The sequence below is a fragment of the Tachysurus vachellii genome, chromosome 8 (genome assembly GCF_030014155.1).
Source record: "Tachysurus vachellii isolate PV-2020 chromosome 8, HZAU_Pvac_v1, whole genome shotgun sequence".
NCBI classification, from domain to species: domain Eukaryota; kingdom Metazoa; phylum Chordata; class Actinopteri; order Siluriformes; family Bagridae; genus Tachysurus; species Tachysurus vachellii.
In genome coordinates this window covers 15,744,002-15,768,001 of record NC_083467.1, presented here as the reverse complement: position 1 = coordinate 15,768,001, position 24,000 = coordinate 15,744,002, and the positions used below count along the sequence as shown (strand labels likewise).

The window sequence follows — 24,000 nt, the reverse complement described above, 5'->3', positions numbered from 1 at the left end:
TAACAGACTACATCATGGAAGAATTGTTTATTTGTAAAGATTAATTACAGTTTTATTGAACAATTATCTATCATATAGATTTTGTACTGTTTTATAAAAATTAGAAGCTACCTGAAGTTGTGCATTACAGCAAATTTGATCATGGGTAAGCAGGTTTTATTTTTCGCTCAGAAAGGACTTATTTCCTTAGTTCAATATTTCTGTAGATTTTGGACTAGTGGTCACCAATTTCAGTCACATCTTTACATCTCAATTCTTCATAGATCTCCCTCAATTAATCCATTGATTTAAATATGCTGTTTTGCTTAATACATCACAAAGGAAATCTAAATTTAGTCCTTTTTTCCTGTATCTCTTTCTGGTCCAGCTACTTGGAGTCTCTAGCCAAAATGACCGTGCCATGATTAAGAAGAAGCTAAAGGACATGAAAAAAGCCCAGGAGAAACTGGAAAAACAGCGTGAGAAACGTGACAAAGAGGCTCGACGAAGCGGGAGACTGCCAGGCAACAATGACTCTATCTGTTGAGGCCACCCTAATCTCATTCTCACTCTCTCTTCCTGTTTATTTCTACTTTTCTGAAGCACTGACACACCCTGTTTTGTCGGGCAGGCAGCTGACGGCTTTTTGCTGTTTTAATTCTAACGTTACATGCAGGTGAGACATGTCACTGCAGTCAATACGGCAATGTAAAATCAATCCATCATTAATTACTAGGAACTAATGTGCAGAGCAGGTATATATTATGTCTGTGTCTCTTGTAGGATCCTAATGCATAAGTAGTACTGTTCATACTAGAAAACAGCAGATTCTTCGCCTGATGCCTTAAACCTAAAATGCTCAATGTCTAACTCTTGCCAAATGTTAGACCATTAACAACACGCGTCTCTTAAGACAAATCTAAGTCCTATCAAGGGCCATCTACATGATTCTGTGAATTATCTGCGCTACGGAATTGTGCTACGGACCAAACTGTTTTTACTGTACTTTATGTGCACAACAAAAGAATGTTGACTTTTTTTTTTTTATATATATTTTCACATACAAATGCCACTAATTTTGGAACAAACAATGTTTTTAAAACCTCTTTCTATCTCTTTTAACTAGTCTCCTATTCCCCTCTTTGCTGGAACTTTGTACAGGCCTTTAAGTGAAAGCACTATATTTGTCTTTTTTAAGAGGCAGATGGTGACATGGTTTTTAAATGTACAAATGAAAAATTTTATACACATTTATTAACTTCAGAAGAAAAAAACCTTATTGATTAAACTTTTGGACATGTTTTCTACTGAGTAGAATAGCTCAATAGTGTAAGACCATTTTGCGATTTATAAACAGCAAAAAGTGAAATTATTTAGGTGTTGCAGTTTGTTTGACTGTGTTGGTTACGGTAATACTCTTTCTATATTCATTGACCATCTACTCAAGATCTTAAAGATAATCAGTTTTAATATCAAAACATGGTTTGGGGTGATTTTAAAAGACTTCAAATTGAACAAAAAATGGGGAATGCCTAAGGTTTTTCATTTTATTTGCATCTCCTGTCTTAATCCTTATTTCATTTATGTTGTGGACAATTGGCCAAACCCCTGTAACCCTGAATAAATAGATTTCATTGTTTCAATACAGGACTTTGTCAGACCAAGAGGAAAGCCTAATATCCAGTTATTTCTCTGGTACGAGTGTACAAGCTGCACCAATAAATTTATTTTCACATGGTGTGTGTTGCTGTTTTTACCAGTCAGTAAAGTTACATACATAGTATTTAGCTACAAACACATTATATCAGTCAGAAATAGACTGTGAAACCTACAACTACTCATGTATGTTAGTCAGTATTATTTTTGTAACACTTTTGAGCTTATTAATAACATTTCTAAAGAATTTGTTTTAAGAATGCTGCAAAACATAAGTACTTGTCAATCACTAACACCCAATATCTAATCATAAATCATCTAAACAACCATTTAGACTGTCGCAGACTCTCCCACTGAGATTTATAACACTAGATACGTAATAGCGCACTCAAAGTGACAATACAATCAATGTAAGTGAAAATCAAACCCTTTCATTTAGAAGTATTTTTCATTAATACTCTATAGAAATGTTGTACATTTCAACTAATATAATCTCAACAGGTATTATGTGCTGTGCATTTGATACAGAGCCTCTACAATGTGCGGAAGGTGCTCATGTCTTTGGGCTCTTTACTTGGCACGCACCAGTCATCTGCTTCATTCATTGTCTTGTAATGTTTCCACGCTGATTTGTTATACACCGGAAGCCTTTCAATGGACTCTGTAGAAAGTGCCTTTAAAAAAAAAAAAAAAAAGAGTATGATTTTTAATTCCCACTTACTGACCAACATTATGTATTATGCAAGAATTTCGTTGTACAAAATATTCACAGCTAATTATTTTTTTTTTGCTGCTTTTAAATGTTTCCCAAGCACAAAATGCAACATTTTAATAAGTATATTTACTATCTTACTCTGATGTATATAACAGCATCTGTGCCGTGGCCCTCCATCGAGTAGAGCTGCAGTTCCCCCTGGAAGTACCTGGCATACAGTCTGGAGATGGGCAGACCGTAGCCGTAACCAGCCTAAGGGAAGATTTGTGTGACTGAATGCAATGCTTAAATGAAACCACTAAAATACTTAGTTATTCAACAGGACAGTGACCGATTAAACTGACCAGAGGTGCAGCGCGGGATGTGTCCATTTGAGGCCTCGGGGCAGTGGAATATGTGTATGTGAACAACCTGTCAATCTTCCTAAGTGGTACCCCACCTCCGAGGTCACTGACCTATAAGAGCAAAGAATTTATACAATTCTATTCACAGATAATAAAACATGTTAAAAATGAAACAGTCGCAAAAAGACAATCAAATCTGACACTTTCCACATCGTTTAACAACCTGATTATAAAATTGAATTAATGGTAATGTATCTAAAAAAAAATAAAAATAAAAAACCGCTAAGGAACTATCCATGTTCTGGAAAAGTATCAGGGTTCAATTATTAAGATTTATACATATACGTCCTACAAAACACCCTCTAAATTCATTATTCCATTATTAACGCTTAGAAAGAATATGGCATAAGAAAGTAGGCAGTCCAAAAACGGGTTATGGATAAGAAGGGCATTTAGTCAGAGGATAATGCTATCCTTACCCATGTCATTTCAATAATATGTACTACTTTGTTTAGACTCATGACATCCCAAATATCCACTTCAGTTCCTGGTTGTAATAGTACAAACTGGAAAATTTCAATGGAGTAAAAGACATTCATGTAACATTATTTTAGAATAATACTGTAATTAAGAGATGAAAAAAAGACTATGTAGTGACAACGTAAAGGTCAGTGTCAGATGCTGCTGTGTGTGTGTACCTTTACAGTGAGATCTTCAAGACCCAGGACAATCTTAACGTGAACTGGAGGGTACTCCATAACGTCACCATACAGCTCCATGGTGGCTCGCATGGCATTCTGAAGGAGTCACAGGGCATATTATTAGAACCATTTAAATGGCACAGAGGAAGAACCTACTGACCTCAAAAACACAGCACAGACTTCCAGTTATTGCCCTGTGATTATTGTTTGTTTGAATTCAACATGAATGTGATTTATTGCTGTATAATGAGCCAGAAACTGCAAACAGTACCTTGAATAATTCAAACACCATGTGATACAAATGAGATGGCACATAAACCAAAGTTATGGGCTTGCTGGGTTCTTTACCTGCACAGAGAAGTTTGGAAAGAAACCGTTTGCTTTATCCAAGTCAAGCTCTTGTACAGCAGACAGTGAAAAGGATTTGTGCCTTACCATTGAATTCATCTAGCTTTAATTCTGGCGAGTTCATGTAATATCGGTCACATAAGTCTCGAGCATTTTCATAAGCATCTGAAAAAAAAAGCACCTTTTTCAATTAAAGTGATGATTTTTTAAAACCCAGCACAGCTAAGCAGAGCATGAACGAAGTCAATCTCACGTTCAGCTGACTTAGCCTATTCTCATGAGGTCATATCCTGTGAGGCTCCTACCTTTGATCACATCAGTGACACGGCAGAAAGGATCGATGCTGCCTATTTGTTTAGGATGTGCTGGGTTCACCTGCACCTTCCCTCCAAATAGCAGCGCTGCAATTCACACAAGCACACAAAAAGGGTTAAACAAACGATGAAGAGAAAAAAAATCATTCTAGGTGTAGATGTGTGTAATGAAAGTGTATAAAGCCAAAGAGAAATAGGGGCATAATAAGATGACAATGCTGACAGACAAAGATGGTCCTTACTGTGCTGGTTGAGGAGCATTCTGATAGATATTCTGCTCATGTAAAAGCGGTCCAGGAAGTACTGCATGTTCTGGCTGGTTACAGGGTCAGTACCATATGCCTCCTTATACTCTACCACTCCCTGTGCCATTGTGGGCACCACATCATTATGCCTGCTAAGGATCTTGATCACTGCATCTGTGAAGCTAGAAGCAAAATTAAATGTTCAGACATGTGAAGTTATAAACACAAACATACATACAAATTTAAATACTCACTCAGAAATGACTTTTCCATTGTTTGCATTTTGCTCTTTGAACTCCAGTATATCTAGGAGACTTTGAATGTACCTGCCAAAAAAAAAACACTGTACAAGAAATGTTGTTTATGGAAAATGATCAATGTTGGGGTCGTGTGATATTTTACTACAGACATTTCTTACTATGAACAGTTAGATCCTGGGTATAGTAAAAAAAAATGCTAGGTAAAAATCACTTAAATGACTTATTGTAGAAATTGTAACATAAAAACAAGCTCAATACTATAACCCTTGCAGCTGAACTACTGTCGGAGTCACAATATTCAGGAAAATTAATCAATACCTGACTATTGAAAAGAGAAGAATCAATAGCACTGGGATATAATGTAATGTATTAGTCTTTGGGGATTACAATTATACTGTTGGAATACAGTAATAAATAAAATAGTGTAGTGATCACTGTATGCTTCTGACATCATTGGCATTAAACTGAGTCCAGTGTTCATATGCAAGAGCTGCTCTTTCAGTCAACATCTGTGTTAGCAATCCTTGCAGTTCCAAACTCCTTTTCTGATTGATAAAATGTAAGAGAGAGAAACAACTATTATGGAATGTGGAATGAAGACTGATGAATGATGATGTAGAATAACCCTTTTCATGTGATAAACAAGAAGTGGAATCAATCTTAATCAAGTTTTTTTCCCTAACCAATCATTTACTCTGCTCTTTGCTCTCGGATGATGAATAGTTCATGTATGTTTCAATGCAAAAATGATGCCAGAATCATTTGTAAACTTGAGTAAAGCAAGTGTGTCTACCTGGGCTTGTAAATAAGTATGTACTATATTTTGATAAACATTTGCTAGAACACGTTGAAGTGTTGTTAGTGACAGCTTATGGAGGTGAATATGCACTACAAATGCATGTGTGTATCTTTATGAGGGACCTTTTGCTCACCAGCTCTGCACCAGGCGCACTGAAGGCGTCCTGAGTAAGTTATCAGGCAGCAGGTTGATCTCCTTCATAATATTGGCCAACCTGACTGGCAGCTCCTCTCTCAGGAACATGAAGGAAGTCTTCTCACATGCATTCTCTGAACCTGGACGTGCAGGAAAAAGACAAACCTCACAGACAGGGTATATAGTATTTGAGGTATGTTTTGGGAGACAGTGGTTATAGAGCATCTTACCAAAATCTATGAACTGTTTCATAGACAGAGGTGAAGGAGAAAACCTGGAGTAATGATCAACAAGCTTCCCGATTGATGCGTTGCTCATTAAAGCCCTTAAAATCCTCATATTGTCAGGTTTGTTTTGTTTCCTAAACACTAATGTATTTGTTATTTAACCAGATATCTTATGGCTTGTACATGCTGTTTACTGCAACACAAAAAATACAGCTAACTTGTAGCTCGTCAATCCGCACAGGTTAGCGTGAACCAGAACTAACCAGAACTAACCTTTAACTAAGTTACCTGTTTGTTTTTAGATCTAGCTACCTATATGTCATATAAGGAGTCTTCAAACCTCTAGCCTAGAGCAGCTGTCAGTACACATGACTCCAGCTGAACAAGACAAACCTGACCACTCCAGAGCTCAGATACCTTCCCAAAACATCTTATAAATCTCTTATTTCTCTCTAAACATTACACCTTGTACATCTCCAGGAACGCAGGGACATGTCCATAACTGTTTTGGAAAAAAAAATCAACATAGAAATCCTGTTCAAATATGATCCAGCATGAAAGGAATCCTCACTGCGTACTAACGCACTACTCAGTATGCATCACCCTCCGTATGCAGTGTTATTGTGGCGCACTGGTCAGTACCCAAGTATCCAGAGTCACAGGCTGCGCGTCATCACGCAGTAAGACCCATAAAATGCCTGAAAACAAACATCACAAATATAGAATAAAATGCACAACAGTAAACAGTGTTGCATATATTTAACTTCTAAAAATGTGCACAAATCAGAACCAGGATCGTAATCAGGTTTGTTGGCCAAGTGTGTTCAAGCACTTTTGAATTTTACGCACATTTTACGTACAACAGGAAATAAGACTTTTAGGTGGTTTGTTTAAAAAAAGTCGAGGAAAAAAATAATATTTAATGTAACATTTTGGCAATTTTCGAGTACCAGTTGAGTATCATGATAAGTATGATTTATTTACACAGTAAGTTTTGGCACCAAACAATTATTATTTATTATTATTTCAACCAATTTTAAATCAAACATGCAGTCGGTCGAAACGTGGCTTTTTTGAAGATTGAATTTTCCTCGTGTTTAAACCTCCTCATGTTTTTCTGAAAAGTAAAATAAGAAAGCAGCTAACATGTAAACAAAAACATAAACTAATAAAAAGGCTTTTTTTTCTCGAATGGTTTAATGACAGTCTTCACTGTCACCAGCAGGGGGAGCTACCTGAACACACAAAACTCAACTCAAACTCACAGACACCCTACATCTGAGCCTGAGACACTTTAAAAATACACGTTTATTGTGCTATGATCTTCTTCAAAGTTTATATAAACAACCCTATCCCTGATTATTTCATACCAGCAAGTGTTTGTATAATATAGGCCTAATATACCGTATAATAACCCTTAATTATCTAAGAAAACCTTAAAAAGTTTTTGAAAAAAAGATATGATCTGAAAGTAAGACAGTCATAAACAGAGATATCCAACAAGTAAGCCCCAACTTCATTCATTCATTCGTTCATTCATTCATTCATTCATTCACTCACTCATTTTCTACCGCTTTATCCGAACTACCTCGGGTCACGGGGAGCCTGTGCCTATCTCAGGCGTCATCGGGCATCAAGGCAGGATACACCCTGGACAGAGTGCCAACCCAGCGCAGGGCACACACACACTCATTCACCCACGCACACACACACTGAGGACAGTTTTCCAGAGATGCCAATCAACCTACCATGCATGTCTTTGGACCGAGGGAGGAAACCGGAGTAGCCCCAACTTCAGTAAAATAAAATTTAATGAAAATAAAATGTAATTTTAATTACAATAAAAAACACATTTAAATATAATAATAGAATACATTTAAGAAACAGAATCTATTATATTATAATGAACAGACTTGACAATTAGTTATATTACACTACTGTAACTGTAACACTACACTGCTATAACCTGCCAAAGACTCTGCTGTGTAATGAACATTGTGCTGTGTAATAAATTGTTTTCTTATTTTTTACTTTTATTTCTTTTAATTGTGTGTATTGTATTATTATTAGTAGTAGAGGTAGTGTTGTAGTATTTCCGTCTTCTTCTTGTTCTTCTTCATATATTCTTCATATATTATTATTATTATTATTATTATTATTATTATTATTATTATTATTATTATTATCATCATACGTCTTTGCGACAAAAAGGAACATGTACGCACGCGCAGTATCGTAACGCGTTGCCGTAATATAGTTTTGAACCTTCCCGGGATCCGTTTTCCATCCCTCTTCTAGTATCCGGAAGCTGTTCTTTGGACGGTTCCAACAAAAACAACGGTTTCTGCAGATAAATCAGAGGACCAGAGAGCGGGTCAGTCTTCGTCCGTTTTAGTCGCATCGTAACAATTTCAATCCGCTTATCTTGACACCACCACCGCCACTTTTCTCACTGGGCGTTTTGTATATTGTTATTGAGTTAATAAGTTTGATGTGTATGAATGACAGGTTTGCTCGCTAACGTTAGCTAAACAGTTAGCAACGCAGCCGCTAGTGAACCTGATGATGATGATGATGATGATGAGGTGTGATGTTTGTTAGGGCGCGATATCACTAACAAGCTGTGTTTTCTATTTCATCAATAACCTCTAAAACACCTTAAACCTCTGAATTTGTGCTACGAATAAATACAGGTGTGTTTTTGCTCTTAAACAAACCTCTAGTGGTCACTTTGCTAACACGGTGCCGCCCAAAGCTGTGAGCTGTATGGTGTTTAATATACAGTGATCTCAAGATATAAATGTCTCAGAACGTGAAGGAAGAACTAGAAATTAGGCCTTAGACATGTTTGTTGGTTATCAATGAGCAAATATTAAGTATTAAGTATAAATATTAAGCAAGTAATCTAGCTTCAGGCTCTGAGTTAGCGGATAGCTTTATGACAGAGGATCATAGGTCAATCTGTCATTATTTATTTATTTACTTTAGTTCAGTCTGTTCTGTTAACCTTCTAATTTTATTATTTGTAACGATTAGTATTAGTAAGTAGTAATATTAGCGTTTATACATTTGGGTAAATAAAAAAGAAAACTTCTTTGCTGGAAATAAATGTCACGATTTCAATGTCAATGGGTCAAGCTTTAAATCTGTGTCTAAACTTTTTTCCTCATAGTGGCCGAAAAACAGTGTTTTCTTTGTGTTTAATCTCAAATAAAATCACGAGCTGCAGTGTGATCTGAAGAAAATGAATAACCACGCTGTTGTCTAAAATATCAGCACATAACACCACCAGCAGGTTTCTCCTACGTTTATATAAGGAAATGTATCATTTGCTTGTACTGTTTTGTGTAGAAATTAAAATGGAAATTTGTTCAATTTGAGCTATTTGCAAAAAGTAATAATAATAATCCACTTGTAAGTAGAGAAGAAACATTTCTATTTATTTTTATTTTTTTCTATTTTGTTGTCAGTGCAGTGAGAGTCTCTGATCAGGTTTTGGATAATAAAAGTTTAATGTACGGTTGTTATAGTGATCTACATCTGTTCACGTGTCCCTAATTATCGATCTTCGAAGGCCATGCAAGTGGGAAATTATCCTTTTATACGTACGTTATGTAATCTATGTGCAAAAGGAGCTGTGTGAGCAGTTTGGTCTTCACCCCCTTTTACAGAAATGCTTGCTGAGCGTTCAGTGCACGTAATGATTGACGTTTGTTTTCTGTTCTACAGCATCATGTCAGATAAGAGTGAGCTGAAGGCGGAGTTAGAGAGAAAGAAGCAGCGCCTCGCACAAATAAGGGAAGAAAAGAAAAGAAAAGAGGAAGAACGCAAGAAAAAAGAGGTGGGGACATATAGCTATCACATTGTTTTTTTCATGTGTGTATAAGCATATGCTGTTATTAGCGCACGACTTTTGTTCATGTGGAAATTTTAATTGAACTATAATAGATCACACATCACACGTTCTGTACAGTAACTGAAATCAAAGCAAAATTATAATAGCATGAATTGTGTGTAAAAGAAAATAAGTGTACTTAACAGTTTTAATTCTTAAGGTCATGTATGCTTATCAAATCAAATTTTATTTGTCAAATACACACATACATACATGACCTTAAGAATTAAAACTGTTAAGTACACTTATTTTCTTTTACACACAATTCATACTATTATAATTTTGCTTTGATTTCAGTTACTGTACAGAACGTGTGATGTGATCTATTATAGTTCAATTAAAATTTATTTAAAAGTTTTATATATATATATATATATATATATATATATATATATATATATATATATATATGAGTTTCAAATAGTAACTGTGAACAATAAGACACAAATATATCACAAAGGCAATAATATAACATTTAGCTTTACTAACAAAGAGCCAGTAAATCTGCATGTTTGTGTAGCCCGAAAAACGGAATCCTTTGAATTAATCACAAAATGGGGGAGAAGTGACGCATGCAATTCAAAAATAGATTTTAATGACCTATTGGTGCTTGTTAATGTAAGTCATAATGCCTCTCTGTTAGAAGTGTGTGTTTTAGTTTTAAATATTTTTTTATTTGTACTATTCTCAGGACAATACTGATATCAGGTGCACATTGTCTAGCTTTAAGAGTAAACATGTGCTTTTACATCAAGTGCCTTTTGGTTGTTAAAGTTTTGTACAAACTGTTCAGTATATGACATGAGTCATGATGTGAAGTGAAGTGATGTGTCAGGTTTGGCTGTTTTAAACAAAATTCACCCACTAGCTCTATATTTTGGGCCACAGTGGTGTAGTGAGGATCCTCTGTGACTTGAAAAAATTGGTTACTGAAGATGAATGAATAAATAAGAAAAATACTGATATTTATATGCATTGGTTTTAATACATGTATGACAAGTTGAGCCTAACTAATGTACCTCAGTTTGGCCTCTCTGGTTAAAAGGATAATAAATTCCTGGAGTATTTGCTTTATTTGCTCTGTAATAGATTCTGTTACAGATTCATAAGGTTTCTCTTTGGTTTATCATCTTTCACGTCTCTGACAGATCTGAGGTGCTCAGTGCAAACTACTAAATCTAATTATTGGCCATTTTAGAAAACATCCTTACAGGAGACAGTGGAAGAATAATATCCTCAGTATCTTTAGTTGTCATCTCTTTATATAACTAACACTCGACAAACATTATTATGTTGGCTTTGTAGAAGCCAACATTCTGTTTTCCTATTTAAGATTAGACAAAAATTTATCAAGAGTAACTCCTCCTAGGGCTTTCGAGCCACATTCACCAAATTCGGATATGTTGTAGACCCTGGTCTGAAGTTTGTTGCTATTACTTTTCTAAGCGATCCGAGTACCGGTACTTCCGAAACCGGGTCTCAAAATGGCCTTTTTTCATATAGACTCCCATTATAAACTCTGGAGGTTTCCAGAGTTCGGCAAGCTTTCGAAATATCTACACCAAACTCGGCCAGCTCCTTTAGGGTGATACTCTGAACAGACTTTTAAATTGGTGTACTGACTGGCCTTTCGGTTGCAGAAAATATGCAGAATCCAAAAACTTTTTACAACATGGACATGTGACATATCAAAACACTCAGAACAATGAGGGGAACTTCCTCACGGGTGTTCTGATGACGTCACGAGACAAAAAGAAACACTGACCCTTATGTCCACTCGCCTCCAAAACGCACCGCCCTTTGCGAATACTTGCATCGTCAAAGCCAACATCAAAGTTTGTCACGACAAACTTTACAAATCTAGTTATATTTTGTGTCTTTCTTTGAGCACACTTAAAGTAAACACTGCACAGCTTATTCTTACTGGCAGTTAGGTACGGGTGTCCACATTAGGGATTATATGATCTATTAAACGATGTGTATAATGTATTTGTGTAATGAATACTGTGTATTGTTGTACCTGAACATGGATTAAGCTAAACACAACAATGCAAAGCTGTACATTTTTCCATATTCACGAAATACACATCACACGATATGTCAACATGCCAACTTTATGTGCATCCCTAGCTTTAAGTGTAAAATTGGTACTTTCTGCTGTTTTATAATCTTATACTCAGCTTTACATGCTTAGTATTTACTCCTTCAAACTTCTCCACATCATGCCGTGTTACTACCAGGAAAGAAACTGCATTTTTTATTATGTGATCTACATAAGTCTCATGTTTAAAACATGAAGCTTTTTTTAATCATACAAAAAAACAAACAACTAATTATAATACTACAATGTGAATTCAAATAAAAATGGATGGCGTGTCAGCTCTGTCAGCTCCATCATCTTTGCACATTCTTCTTAGCAACATATTGTTTGAACAGCAATATTTAAAATTTCCCTCAGATACAAAGTGCTGATTGAGGTTTGGGCTGTGGTTAGGACATTGTAACACATTCAGGCTCTTAGCTTTGAGCCATTTCGCTTAGCGTTGTTGCCCTGTTGCAAAGTGAACCTCTGTGCGAGTCACAAGCCTCTTGGAGACTGGAACAGGTTTTTTTTTTAAAAATAAGATATAAGCATTCTTCTGTGTCCCTCTGTCAGGCGGAGCAGAAAGAACCCGTTGTGGTGCAGGATGACTCCGATCTGGAGAAGAAGAGGCGAGAGACTGAAGCACTGCTTCAGAGCATAGGAATTGCACCAGATGTGACTACAGGTAAGTCACACTTTAACCTCTCTGCATTCTTGATCGGTACTCTAAAGCCAATGGATCCGAAGCCAGGGGGGCACGGTGGCTTAGTGGTTAGCACGTTCGCCTCACACCTCCAGGGTCGGGGTTCGATTCCCGCCTCCGCCTTGTGTGTGTGGAGTTTGCATGTTCTCCCCGTGCCTCGGGGGTTTCCTCCGGGTACTCCGGTTTCCTCCCCCGGTCCAAAGACATGCATGGTAGGTTGATTGGCACCTAGTAGGAAAATTGTCCCTAGTGTGTGATTGCGTGAGTGAATGAGAGTGTGTGCCCTGCGATGGGTTGGCACTCCGTCCAGGGTGTATCCTGCCTTGATGCCCAATGACGCCTGAGATAGGCCCCGTGACCCGAGGTAGTTCGGATAAGCGGTAGAAGATGAATGAATGAATGAAAAGGATCCGAAGCCCGGATTCCATTTCTATAAGATGCGGATTCCATTTCTATAGGATTCTATAAGCATAAACCTACACAATGAGAATATTAATAAAAACAAAAAGAAAGTGCCAAGGGAAAGTTTTGGCAAATCCTGTCATTGTTAATTTCATAGATAATATGTTTTACTCTCCTGCTTGGGGAAGGTTTGTGACCCAAACAGAACACAAGCCACTTCCATAGCAGGGATTGTAGAGACGGTAGATCACATGACACTATTCAAAAATCTCCAGACTATAAATGAAGATAGGAGACTTAAAACTGTAAGTATAATCTTATTAAAACCCTTTTCTTTTTCTGATGATCAGTTCAACTATGTAGTTATTATTCGCTGAACTTCACACAACAGACACAAGGGGGCAGAAGTGCTCCAGGCTGCACACTTGGGTAAAGCCTCAGTGTTACATGTCCATTTATCAGCTGAGCTGCTGAGCTGCCTGTAGTGACTGCAGCATGAACTGACATTTCATTATTTCATATCACATCATGAATTTTAAGCAGCAAAGCAGATTTAATTCTAATATAATTCAGAACTAGTATTTATTCACTTCTCTCTGGTTCTATTTGTTTGACCTTTTGTGTGAAAATATCAACAGATTGTATGAATTAATGTGCATAAATAAATGCTCCTTTGTATGATTCAGGTTCTGAATCAGATTGGAAATATTTTTAATGGTTTATGTACACATTTCCTATTATGAACCTTGTATACACAATTCAATTATGCGTACAAGCAGAAATGGAAACAAATTCACAAACATCTGTAATATAATGCATCATTACACACAAACACAAAATCTATTTGTATATAAATCATTGAGTTTTTCTTTAAACATTTAAAAAGTTGCATTGTGTCACTATATATATTTATGTCGTAAATCTATATGTATATTGTGTGTGTGTGTGTGGTGTTGTTTTTTCTCCTCCTTTTTAGCTATGTTGGTGTATTGTTTTTTCCTCCTTATATTATTGAGCAATATCTTATTTTAATCCAAAATATCTAACCTTTTCTTTGGTATCTGATTAGCATTTAGGCTACATTTGCCTCTGTGTTTGTGTATAAAAAAAGGTGGTCTGAATTGTCTCACAGGTTCTGGGCCCTTGTCTCCCACGGCCAAATCTGCTGGCACCCCAAGTGAGGCAGGTAGCCAGGATTCAGGCGATGGCACCACAGGACCCAGGTATAATCACCAGCAGCATTCTCCCTCTCTCTTTCTCACTTTCTCTCTCTTTTTGTAATTGATAGTGCTGAAGACGTCGATGATTGTGGGATTGCATGAGCGACAGACAGTCTGTCTGTGCACCAAAGGCACTGTTAAATGTTTATGTTGTTTAAAGGCTTTGTGTGTGGTTTAGCGTACAGGTTTGAACAGGTAAAACGTTTGTCTTCACCATTCCGTGCTACTACCTGTTTTTGCTTGTGCCTTAAAATGAAATTGTGCCACGTAGAAAAACCTTCGGTGTAGAGATTAAATATTTCTTTGTTCACATGTCTGGTATAGTCTATAACTTAATCTGTTTCTCAAGTCAGTTTAACGGATTGTTACCTACTAAGTGTTTGTGCATTTAGTTAATTAGATTTTTGTAGCGTTGTAGTTTATTTTAGGAGGTTTTCATTACCATTGTTTGTATACTCAAAAACCAATCACAATTCACAAGTAGTATAATGTAATTCTAGCAGAGTATATTATTTCTCTGGGTGACAATAGTACTACAGAGCAGTAATGTTTATTTGTGATGATCGGAAATAGAAGTGTGTGCCATTTTTAGTCAGAGTACAAATAGCTGAAGTAACAATCTGATTGCTTGTGAGTTGCCTGGGGGACTCTTTAACCCCTGATTAAAGCTTGGGACTCTAAACTGAAGTTTTGAAACTCTAACCTGCTTTTCTCTCTCTCTCTCGCTCACTCACACACACGCACACGCACATACGCGTGTTTGAACGCAGCCCTGGAGGGGATACTTACCAGCTCGGGGGCCTTCGTGTCCACTCATTTCCCTCTGCTACACTGCCGCTTCCTACACACATGGAGGTCATTTTTCTAACCACATATACACACTTGAACATCCACAAGGACTCATGTACATCCTCCTGAGCCACATGCTGCCACACATTAACCCCCCACACACAGTCATGGGTAGATCTGCTACTCACTTGTGAGTCATGGCCGGGGTCCCTGACACAGCTGGCCGGTAGACACTTTGCCTCAGATTCTGTCCGGCTGAATGAACTTCCTTCTTGTCAGGAATGATTCACACACATTCTGCTTTTGTATTACGATGCATACACGACGCATTATACTTAATGCTAATACATTATAATGACTTTTTGATGTACTTAATATTATATGTTGTAGGTTCTGTTTAAATAAATGTAATGTGTTCTCTGTTCACATTGTTGTAAAATGTTGTTCTAACCATTGCTAATAAACTGTTTTAAATATTCTCTCTTTTATTAACACTGGGCTGTCACTGTGATACTAACAGGACTCTCCACTGGGACTCTGATCCTTCTACATTACTGCTTCACTCCGAGCTGGGGTACCGCATTCTCCTTTTTCTCCGTTTTACTTCTTTGCCTCCTTTCTGCTCATTTTTTACTAATCAAACTAATTTATGTAGCGTGTATAAATGTACAACGTGAACAGTTTGGTCTTATGGTTATTAATTTTCTACTTCATCTTGTATTGAACAGGCCGCTGTGTGTGTGTGTGTGTGTGTGTGTGTGTGTGTGTGTGTGTGTGTGTGTGTGTGTGTGTATTGATTAGTTTCTAATTCTAGTCTTGTTTAGTTGAGGGACCAAATAATTCTTTGAGCACATGTGTTTCTCGGTATTCCCATGTGTTGCTGATAAAACATAAGAGATGTTTCCCGAAAGAACAAGTGAGGCTGTAGTGCCATTTCGTGATGGTTGTGTGAATGTTTGGCTTTGCCGCTGTGCTCTTACTCATTTATGACTGGCTGCTTTCTAATTTGTTGATTTGGGTTTGTCTGTCTGTTTGTTTATTTGTTTGTTTCTCTGTCCATGTTTATTCCCACCCCCAGGAGAGGACCGGCAAAGCTGAGCATAGCGAAGGTGATTCAGGTGGACTTCCCTCCCAAAGAGGTGGTGTCTTACTGCAAAGAGACTCAGACCCCCATCCTGAGTGAGCAGAAAGAGGGTGAGTTCTGACCATGAAGATACTCACAGGCAGATGTGTCCTTGCTGCTCACATGTCTGCAGTTAGGGCATTGCATTTTCTTCGTATTTAGTGCTATGTTGTTGCCCAACATTTTGTTATTGTTGATTTCACCAACAGATGCTTTTTGTAATTACTCATATCCCCTTTAAATTTCCATACTGATTATACAGTCAAAACCTCCAGTGTTCTATAGCCTAATAATCACACACACACACACACACACACACACACACACACACACACACACACACACACAAGCAAAAACTAATGGCTTCTTTTTTTTTTTTTTTTTTTGTCTTTTTTTTAAAGAAAAAACTGCAAACTTCAGCACCATATGTTTTCCACATGCTTTTTTTGTCTAACCCATATTGTGTTCAGGTAAATTCAGCATTCTAGATGCAGAGGTAACTTGTGATGACATGCCAGTCAATGGTGACATGTGATCTGACTGCAGGACCCCAAACCTCACTGATCAGATGAAATGTGTGTCTGCCTGTGAATGTGTGTCTAAAAATCTGCCTGTGTACTTCTGTATCTGTCTGTCTGTTTGGGTGTATCTGCACGTCTCTGATTGTGCGTGTACTTTCATACGTGCGCGTCTGCCCGTGTGTGTGTGTGTTACTGTGTGCGTCTGCCCGTGTGTGTGTGTGTGTGTGTTACTGTGTGCTTCTGCCCGTGTCTGCGTGTTACTGTGTGCGTCTGCCCGTGTCTGCGTGTTACTGTGTGCATCTGCCCGTGTGTGTGTGTTACTGTGTGCGTCTGCCCGTGTGTGTGTGTGTTACTGTGTGCGTCTGCCCGTGTCAGCGTGTTATTGTGTGCGTCTGCCCGTGTCTGCGTGTTACTGTGTGCGTCTGCCCGTGTCTGCGTGTTACTGTGTGCGTCTGCCCGTGTCTGCGTGTGTTACTGTGTGCGCCTGCCCGTGTCTGCGTGTGTTACTGTGTGCGTCTGCCCGTGTCTGCGTGTGTTACTGTGTGCGCCTGCCCGTGTCTGCGTGTGTTACTGTGTGCGCCTGCCCGTGTCTGCGTGTGTTACTGTGTGCGTCTGCCCGTGTCTGCGTGTGTTACTGTGTGCGTCTGCCCGTGTCTGCGTGTGTTACTGTGTGCGTCTGCCCGTGTCTGCGTGTGTTACTGTGTGCGTCTGCCCGTGTCTGCGTGTGTTACTGTGTGCGTCTGCCCGTGTCTGCGTGTGTTACTGTGTGCGTCTGCCCGTGTCTGCGTGTGTTACTGTGTGCGTCTGCCCGTGTCTGCGTGTGTTACTGTGTGCGTCTGCCCGTGTCTGCGTGTGTTACTGTGTGCACCTGCCCGTGTCTGCGTGTGTTACTGTGTGCGTCTGCCCGTGTCCGCATGTTACTGTGTGCGTCTGCCCGTGTGTGTGTGTTTTTTTTTTGTTTTTTTTTTTGCATGTTTCTGTGAGAGAACTTTCTTTGGAAATGATCTGAGATGAGCGAGTATGGAGATGAAAGCTACAGGAAAATTGCAGCATCTCGAGAAACATAAGAAGCCAAAGAAAGATTAAACTCCCTGATGTCTCTCTCTCTCTCTCTCCCCCTGACACACACACATGCGCACACTATCCTTATGCTTGCTTTATATCTGTCTTCCTGAACACGACCAATTTGCATTTTGGATGGGAAAAACGAGCATGGCATGAAGGAGAGTGATACAGAAAGAGTGGGGGGGCAGGAGAAGGCGAGCAGGAGACTGAAGGATGATATGATGAAGTGTGCCAGGCCTTGCTAAAGCATCTGATGAATGTCAATATGGATGTAATTGCTGCATGTAGCTTTTATGGGGGTTGTGCACAAGTCTTCAAAAAAAAAAAACCCTCCATTTCATGTCAGGCTTGTCATGATGTTTAGGTTGCTCCTTTTGTCGTGCACATGCTGGAAGGTGGAGGTGCCACGATAATAATTGCTCTGTGTGTGTTAACAGGGTTTTACATTACAGGGTTATTGTTTTGGTCTGTATATCTGCTGCAGACATTTCGACTTGTGCAAGGGGTTTTAGATTTAGCCTAAATATTAACAGACTGTTAATTTTTGGATTTTTGTGGTATTGTTGTCGTGAGTGAGTGAGTGAGTGAGTGAGTGAGTGAGTGAGTGAGTGAGTGAGTGAGTGAGTGAGTGAGTGAGTGAGTGAGTGAGTGAGTGAGTGAGTGAGTGAGTGAGTGAGTGAGTGAGTGAGTGAGTGAGTGTTTTTACAGAAAGCTCTGTTAATATAATATGGTCAAAGGACTAATAGCGAGTTTCTGAAAATGATGTTCATAAATTTTCTCCTGGTCTGTTCCATCTCTCTTTTATCCCCATTTATATTCTCTTTCTCCTCTATTCTTGTTAAAGAGTATGGAGTCTTTCCATGGCATCGTAAAAGTGTGTTTAACAGTGCCAATATCTGCAGACAACACCACACCAAAATCCCCCTCCACCTCTGCTTCCATCTTTTCCTCCTGTACTATGTAATCATTTCATCAACTCTTTTGCTTTCCCGTGCAGGCACGTAACTAAACGCATTGGGTGACATTGAGAGGCTTTCACGCCTCTTGTCCCTGCCACTCAGAGAGATGGCTCGCTCTCTCCCTCTCTCTCTCCTTCTCTCTTTCTCTCTGGCTGATTGAGTGATTTGTCTTGGGCTGTAGAGGTAGTGAAGGTCTGCTCTCTGAAGGTCAGCGGGTGGTACACCACAGAAGCAGAGGACGCAGAATCTACTGCGCTGCATGTGTAGATTCAGCTGCTTGAAGCTTAGGTTGACACACACATACTGATTAAGGCTCTTGATTTGCAGCATTCAGTTCATTTTCAGTGTCCTTTTTTTAAATTCCCATTCTGTGTGAGGTCTGACTATACTACTGTGGTTTTTGAGAACAAGCAATTGTTGATTTAAGATAAACAGGCTTACTACGAGAAACAGATTTTCCAAAATAACAGGATCTGTATGGATATTTTCTTCATAGATTACAATTTTCCTCAGGAAATAAATACTTGCTTTTTCGAAGCAAACAAACGGTCATGACGTATAAAGCAGTCAGTCATTCAGCGACTGTCATTGTAAATTTCCCAGCCATGTGGTGCATCCGGAGAGTAGTTGCTGAGAATCATGGGATCACGTAGTCCAATTTGCGAAACAGAGCCCTGTTCTAGGATGAGCGATGTATGTTTCACAAGGCTTTACAACCATCTGAGGTTGGGAAACGTTTTCTCTGTGAATGTGAACTTTAATTAAAGGTGATTGTTTTAATCACGCTCTCTCTACAGGAGGAGTACTACTCTATTTTAATCACTGGGGCATGTGAGAGGCCTCTCTTATCGAGGGCCTCACTTAAAACTCAGGCACCCTTAACCCAGCACTCCACTGCCAACGACAAAACTGCCTGCTTTTCAAAATTAAACTTATTGTCTAAGCTTGAATTTATCATTTACATGAGCATTATACTCCTTAAAGACATGTATTTAATCAATCATGAAAAAAAATGAATAATGTGTGGGATGCGCCTTTAGGTGCGTAATATCTAGGTACATAAGAAATCATGCCTAATAAGTGCCGATCTTTTTTGTCAGCATGTGAAACTGACAAAGTTTTATGAATTAAGTCTTTAAGTATACAAGGATTGAACCTAAATTCAAGTGCACATGCCTATGTAGATGTTGTGGGTGTCTATATTGTCAGAGTTCTGATTTTAGATTCAATCTTTTCTTCTTTGTGATGTTGTCGCTGTATACCACGACAATGGATTTGTTGTGAAGCAATCAAGATGTGATTAAAGGTTAGACTTTCAGTGTGACTTCCATGGGTGACGGGTGACTGTCTAGGCCATTAAAGATCAGCTATCGGCAGACAAATCATCGATAAACATACGGGAACCAGCTCTATTGGCGACTGTACATGTTTATGTCATAACACTGCCGCCACCATATTTGACAGAGGATCATGAACATTTCCTTTCTTTCTATATTTACATCTCTTCATATCGTTCTGGTGCATATTAATCATGGGTTCATCTGTCAAAGGTAACTTGTTACAGAACTGGCCGTGCTTTTTTTTTTTCTTCTTCTTTTCTTTAAATTACTGTTTTGCACAAAGTCTATTTTGGAGTGTTTTGCATCTTGAGGCAATTTTACAACATTTACATTCATTAAGTTGTCTCTTGATTGTAGATTTTGACAATGACACCTCGACTTCTTGACTTGGCAATATTCTGTTTTTTCTTGTTTTTCGTGGTCTTTCAGGTCTTTTAGTGTTACTGAGCTTGCCAGAGCTTACCTTTCTTCCAGAATGTATTAAGTGGTTAAGGCTCTGGGTTGTTAATCGGAGGATCTGTGTTCAAACCCCAGCAGCACCGACCTCCTTAGACTGCTTGATGAAAGTTCCACAAAATACAAATTCACTGGTTAAAATCAACTTGGTACCTTTTTAATTTATCATTAAATAACGAGGAAACCACTCTGGTCATGAAACTGCTTATCAGTTAATTGTTCAAATACTTTTGAGACTGTGAAAATGGAGGGAATTTGTAAACAAATGGTTATAAGTCTACATCTCATCTTGATTTGCTTCATTTCAAATTCATTGTGGTGGTTATACAGAGGCAAAAATCCAAAAATGTATTTTTATGGCCCAACAGTATGCATATATGTAACTTGCTATATAAAGAAACATGCAAAAACACTCATATGGTTTATGTATTGTAGTTTTATTTTTATCCTGGACATTCTAGTTAAAGTGTTGTAAAAGTCAAAGTGTATATCCTGTGGTAAGTAAACACTTTGTAGAGATTATTTTAGTGGACATTATTTGTGAGGAACTGTGTTTTTATGGTCCATAAGTGCTCACAACCCACTTCTTTGTGCTGGTGTTCTATAGTAAAAACCCATCCCGCATGAGCCTTGAGCAATTTATCATCCCACTATAATCAAAACCCTGAAAGTCTGATTCAGGAAGCCAAGTACAGAGAGCTGAGGTTTGTTTGCTCAGTCCTCTTTGGTATAAAGAAATGTGGAAGTCAGGTTTATAGGGTCCTCTCTGTGTCTGTGTTTCACTCAGACCCCATGCACCTGCACTGCAGATCAAAGGGCATTAGTCGTGTACTCGAACAACCTCTGGACCCATGGCGCGTTTGCATTAATATATTGTCCATTCACAAAAGCTAGTGATTACGCCCCCGTTCCTCTGCCTTCCCCCTCCGCTCCTCCCAAAAGCTTTTATTCCTTAAATGATACAAAAGCGATAATTGGGTTGCTTTGAGATGAGGTGTCGATGGGGAAGGGGATCTGCCATCAGGGTGAATTCTGTTAAACGGTTCTCTTTCCCCCGCCTTCCTATCCCCAATCTCTCATTTTCTTTGTACCACTACTCTCCCTCTTACCCCTGTGGGGTCACCAGGATCACTAGCTTTTCTCCAAATGGCCATTTTGGCTGGCAGGTGCATTATACTTTTTATTTCCAGATTGTCTTAACGTTGCTAATGCCTGGCAGGTTGATTGCTTGGGCCTGGCTGGCAGAGAAAGGGCTGCGGCATGCGCTTGGGCCCTGGACTGAAAGACACTGATTACTGTTTTCGTCTGAGCCTGATTGAGGCCCTTGAAAGGAAAGATTTTACCCTTCTGTGCTCTATCCATGCCTGACTAAGGGCCCAATGCATTGAGATGGCCTGTGTCATCAGCGTGACTCTGTAAACTCATCAGAACAATCCCCTTCCTCCCCTCCCCCTTTTCCTCATTCCTGGTTTCCCTCCCTCTTCTTTCTCTCCCCTCACTCAGAGCCCTGCTTGAAAGAGAGGGATGAAGACATCTCTAATGGAAGACCTGACAGATGACATTATGAATTTGATTCTCACAGAAATCTTGCCCTCTGCTGTAAAATCTTTACAATAACTCAAACAAAATATGGCTTATTTCTGCAAAATGGTATGTTTTATAATTGAGCTTCCTTTTGAGTTTTGCTGTATTCAGTATATGTTAACTCCCCCCCAAGTTTAGAATAAGCAATGGATTTGTTTCAGATGATTAGAATGTGTGTATATGTGCATTTGTGTGTTTGAGAAAAGCTTGACCTTTTGTTTGAGCAGTGTGTGGCTTGCCAGCTGGTCAGGGCCACAAGCTGTATTTTGTTGCACATCCTCACTGTTTGAATAGGAGTTGTCGGACCCCCTGTCGTGTTGGTAATTGCACAGGCTTGTGGTTCCGGAGAGAGTCTTGAGAAGGGGCAGTCAAGCAGAAAAAACTCAGTGCCATCTCTATGCCACCTCTCTCACACACACAATCCCAGCAGAGCCATCTGCCTCACGCACTCCACCCGTCAGCTGGCGTGGCCAATGGGAGCGGTTTAGGGCACCTGCTGCCCGCCCTCCTGCTTTGGGTGTGTGGGATGTGTGTATGCGTGTGTTACTGTGTCTGTCCATGTATTTGAACGCCAGAGAGGATAACAGTGCTAACAAGTGTACTCCCTGTACAATAGTGTATCTCGTTAACTAAGGGGCTTTGGGGGAAGAAGGACCCTGACTGTGTTCTAACATGGTCTTTCTACTAATGAAAAGAGGAGCAACTATGGGAGAGGTGACATTGTGATGAAAGGGTGGCTAACCAAGGCATTTCTCTAGGCTTTGTTCCATTTCTGAGCTAGTGTTTTTATCGTACTGTCTTGGAAACAGTGTCAAAAAGGAGCTTTGGATTATGTTGTATTCAAATAGGGTTGCGTTTTTTTTTTTTTTGTTTTTTTTTATATTAATGGCCCACCCATACAATATTTTCTGATAACTCAAAGTTGTGGCCTGTGTTGACATTTTTTAGTATGTTCGAGCCAAGTTTGTGTTGGTGATAAGTGTGATTTACCAACACATTTGAAGAATATGTGGATATTTATGACAGTTTTGAGTCATTTTCATTGTGCCTCTGCCTGCCTTTGCTTTTTGACAGTGGTTTTCATAGCTAAATAACTAGATCAGCAATCATCTAGTTTATTCCCAGCATAACCATATTGCCCAGTTGCTAACAGCAGTATTCTGTACCCGCTTATACGGCCAGTGTATTATGTGTTTGTCTTGGCAAGATTTTGATGTCTACTTGTACATGTATAATGAGTGAATTTACATATATGATATTTCATCCTTTTTTCAATTACTTGTCTTAATCATCTTATTTAAAATTTATTTATAACCTGACGGTCAATTTTTGTTGACTTATTATGTTTTGGAAATCCCTATATTAAGCTGTTTGTATCAGTATTTATGGTGATTTTATGGTCATCCTCTTGTAAGTGTTGTGTGATTTAAAGGCCTCATGATAGAACTCTTTCCTCAACAGAGGAAGAGGAAGAGGAAGAGATGGCTCCCGCAGAAGCAGTGACAGAAGTGGAAAAGGAGACAAAGGTGTTGGGAGAAGAGGTGGAAGGTAAGTCTGAAAGGATATGAACACACACTAGTTATTTTTATTATTTCACATTTGTCCACTGGTTTACAATTCAGTTTTATATATTGGGCTGGTAACAAAATAACAGATCAGAATTAATTCTCTAACCAGCAAGATAACAGTGATGAGGACAATCTCCTTAAAACTGGTAGCCAATGTACAGTGCAATATGATCACAATTTGCAATTCTAGTAAGGTTTTTGTTAGGACTTTTACATTTTGGAGTAACTGGAAGTTTTCCTAGTATACCTTTTGGAGTTTTAAAATGTAATTAGTCACTAATCACACTAAAATCTTTCTGCTACATATTATATAGCTAAAAGTAAAACTTAGCACAACTGAACAATAAGAGACTTCATTATATATTTTAAAATAAGAACATAATAAGACCAATCTTTCTTTTGTTAGTGTTCTTTGAAATTTGGGGACCTATAAAAATGTATCTGAAATTTCCACTGACTCACAAGTTACTACTTATTCAGAAACTTATTTTTTTCTAGTTTAGTCTTGTTTCTGTCAAAATGACTCTCAATCAGCATCCAGGTGTCAAATTTCTTACAATCACTCAACT

At 38.6% G+C, this 24,000-nt stretch overlaps 3 protein-coding genes across 6 annotated transcripts in view; 2 read left to right on the top strand and 1 right to left on the bottom strand.

The window, feature by feature from the left end:
* ppp1r9ala (protein phosphatase 1 regulatory subunit 9A-like A) overlaps positions 1-1,717 on the top strand; it is a 31,273-nt gene extending 29,556 nt beyond the window's left edge. For all 3 annotated transcript variants that reach the window (XM_060876530.1, XM_060876531.1, XM_060876529.1), the window contains one exon: positions 368-1,717. In XM_060876530.1, coding sequence (XP_060732513.1) covers positions 368-526 — 159 coding nt within the window. In that variant the 3' untranslated portion in view covers positions 527-1,717. The remainder of the gene's footprint in view (positions 1-367) is intronic.
* On the bottom strand, positions 1,686-6,360 carry pdk1 (pyruvate dehydrogenase kinase, isozyme 1). The gene is made up of 11 exons (XM_060876532.1): positions 5,727-6,360; positions 5,495-5,636; positions 4,557-4,628; positions 4,300-4,484; positions 4,049-4,144; positions 3,831-3,908; positions 3,667-3,743; positions 3,393-3,491; positions 2,695-2,805; positions 2,489-2,602; positions 1,686-2,309 (listed from the first exon to the last, which is right to left on the bottom strand). Exons 1-11 carry the CDS (start codon positions 5,833-5,835, stop codon positions 2,169-2,171), a joined length of 1,224 nt encoding a protein of 407 aa, XP_060732515.1. The 5' UTR covers positions 5,836-6,360; the 3' UTR covers positions 1,686-2,168.
* A 1,618-nt stretch (positions 6,361-7,978) lies between these two features.
* dync1i2a (dynein, cytoplasmic 1, intermediate chain 2a) overlaps positions 7,979-24,000 on the top strand; it is a 28,782-nt gene continuing 12,760 nt past the window's right edge. The window contains exons 1-7 of one of the 2 annotated variants that reach the window (XM_060876527.1): positions 7,979-8,097; positions 9,453-9,564; positions 12,275-12,386; positions 13,939-14,029; positions 15,336-15,389; positions 15,894-16,009; positions 23,325-23,411. In XM_060876527.1, the coding sequence (XP_060732510.1) occupies positions 9,457-9,564; positions 12,275-12,386; positions 13,939-14,029; positions 15,336-15,389; positions 15,894-16,009; positions 23,325-23,411 (568 nt within the window). In that variant the 5' untranslated portion in view covers positions 7,979-8,097; positions 9,453-9,456. The remainder of the gene's footprint in view (positions 8,098-9,452; positions 9,565-12,274; positions 12,387-13,938; positions 14,030-15,335; positions 15,390-15,893; positions 16,010-23,324; positions 23,412-24,000) is intronic. The other variant, XM_060876528.1, reaches the window with a different exon arrangement.

What these genes read in the sequence shown, in the direction of transcription:
- pdk1 (XM_060876532.1), bottom strand. Translation starts at nt 5,835, where the DNA reads ATGAGGATTTTAAGGGCTTTAATGAGCAACGCATCAATCGGGAAGCTT. An exon ending in TGTCACTGATGTGATCAAAG is followed by an intron (nt 3,909 to 4,048) that starts GTAGGAGCCTCA and finishes TTTTTTTTTCAG; the next exon opens with ATGCTTATGAAAATGCTCGA. An exon ending in TTGAAGATCTCACTGTAAAG is followed by an intron (nt 2,806 to 3,392) that starts GTACACACACAC and finishes TTGCTCTTATAG; the next exon opens with GTCAGTGACCTCGGAGGTGG.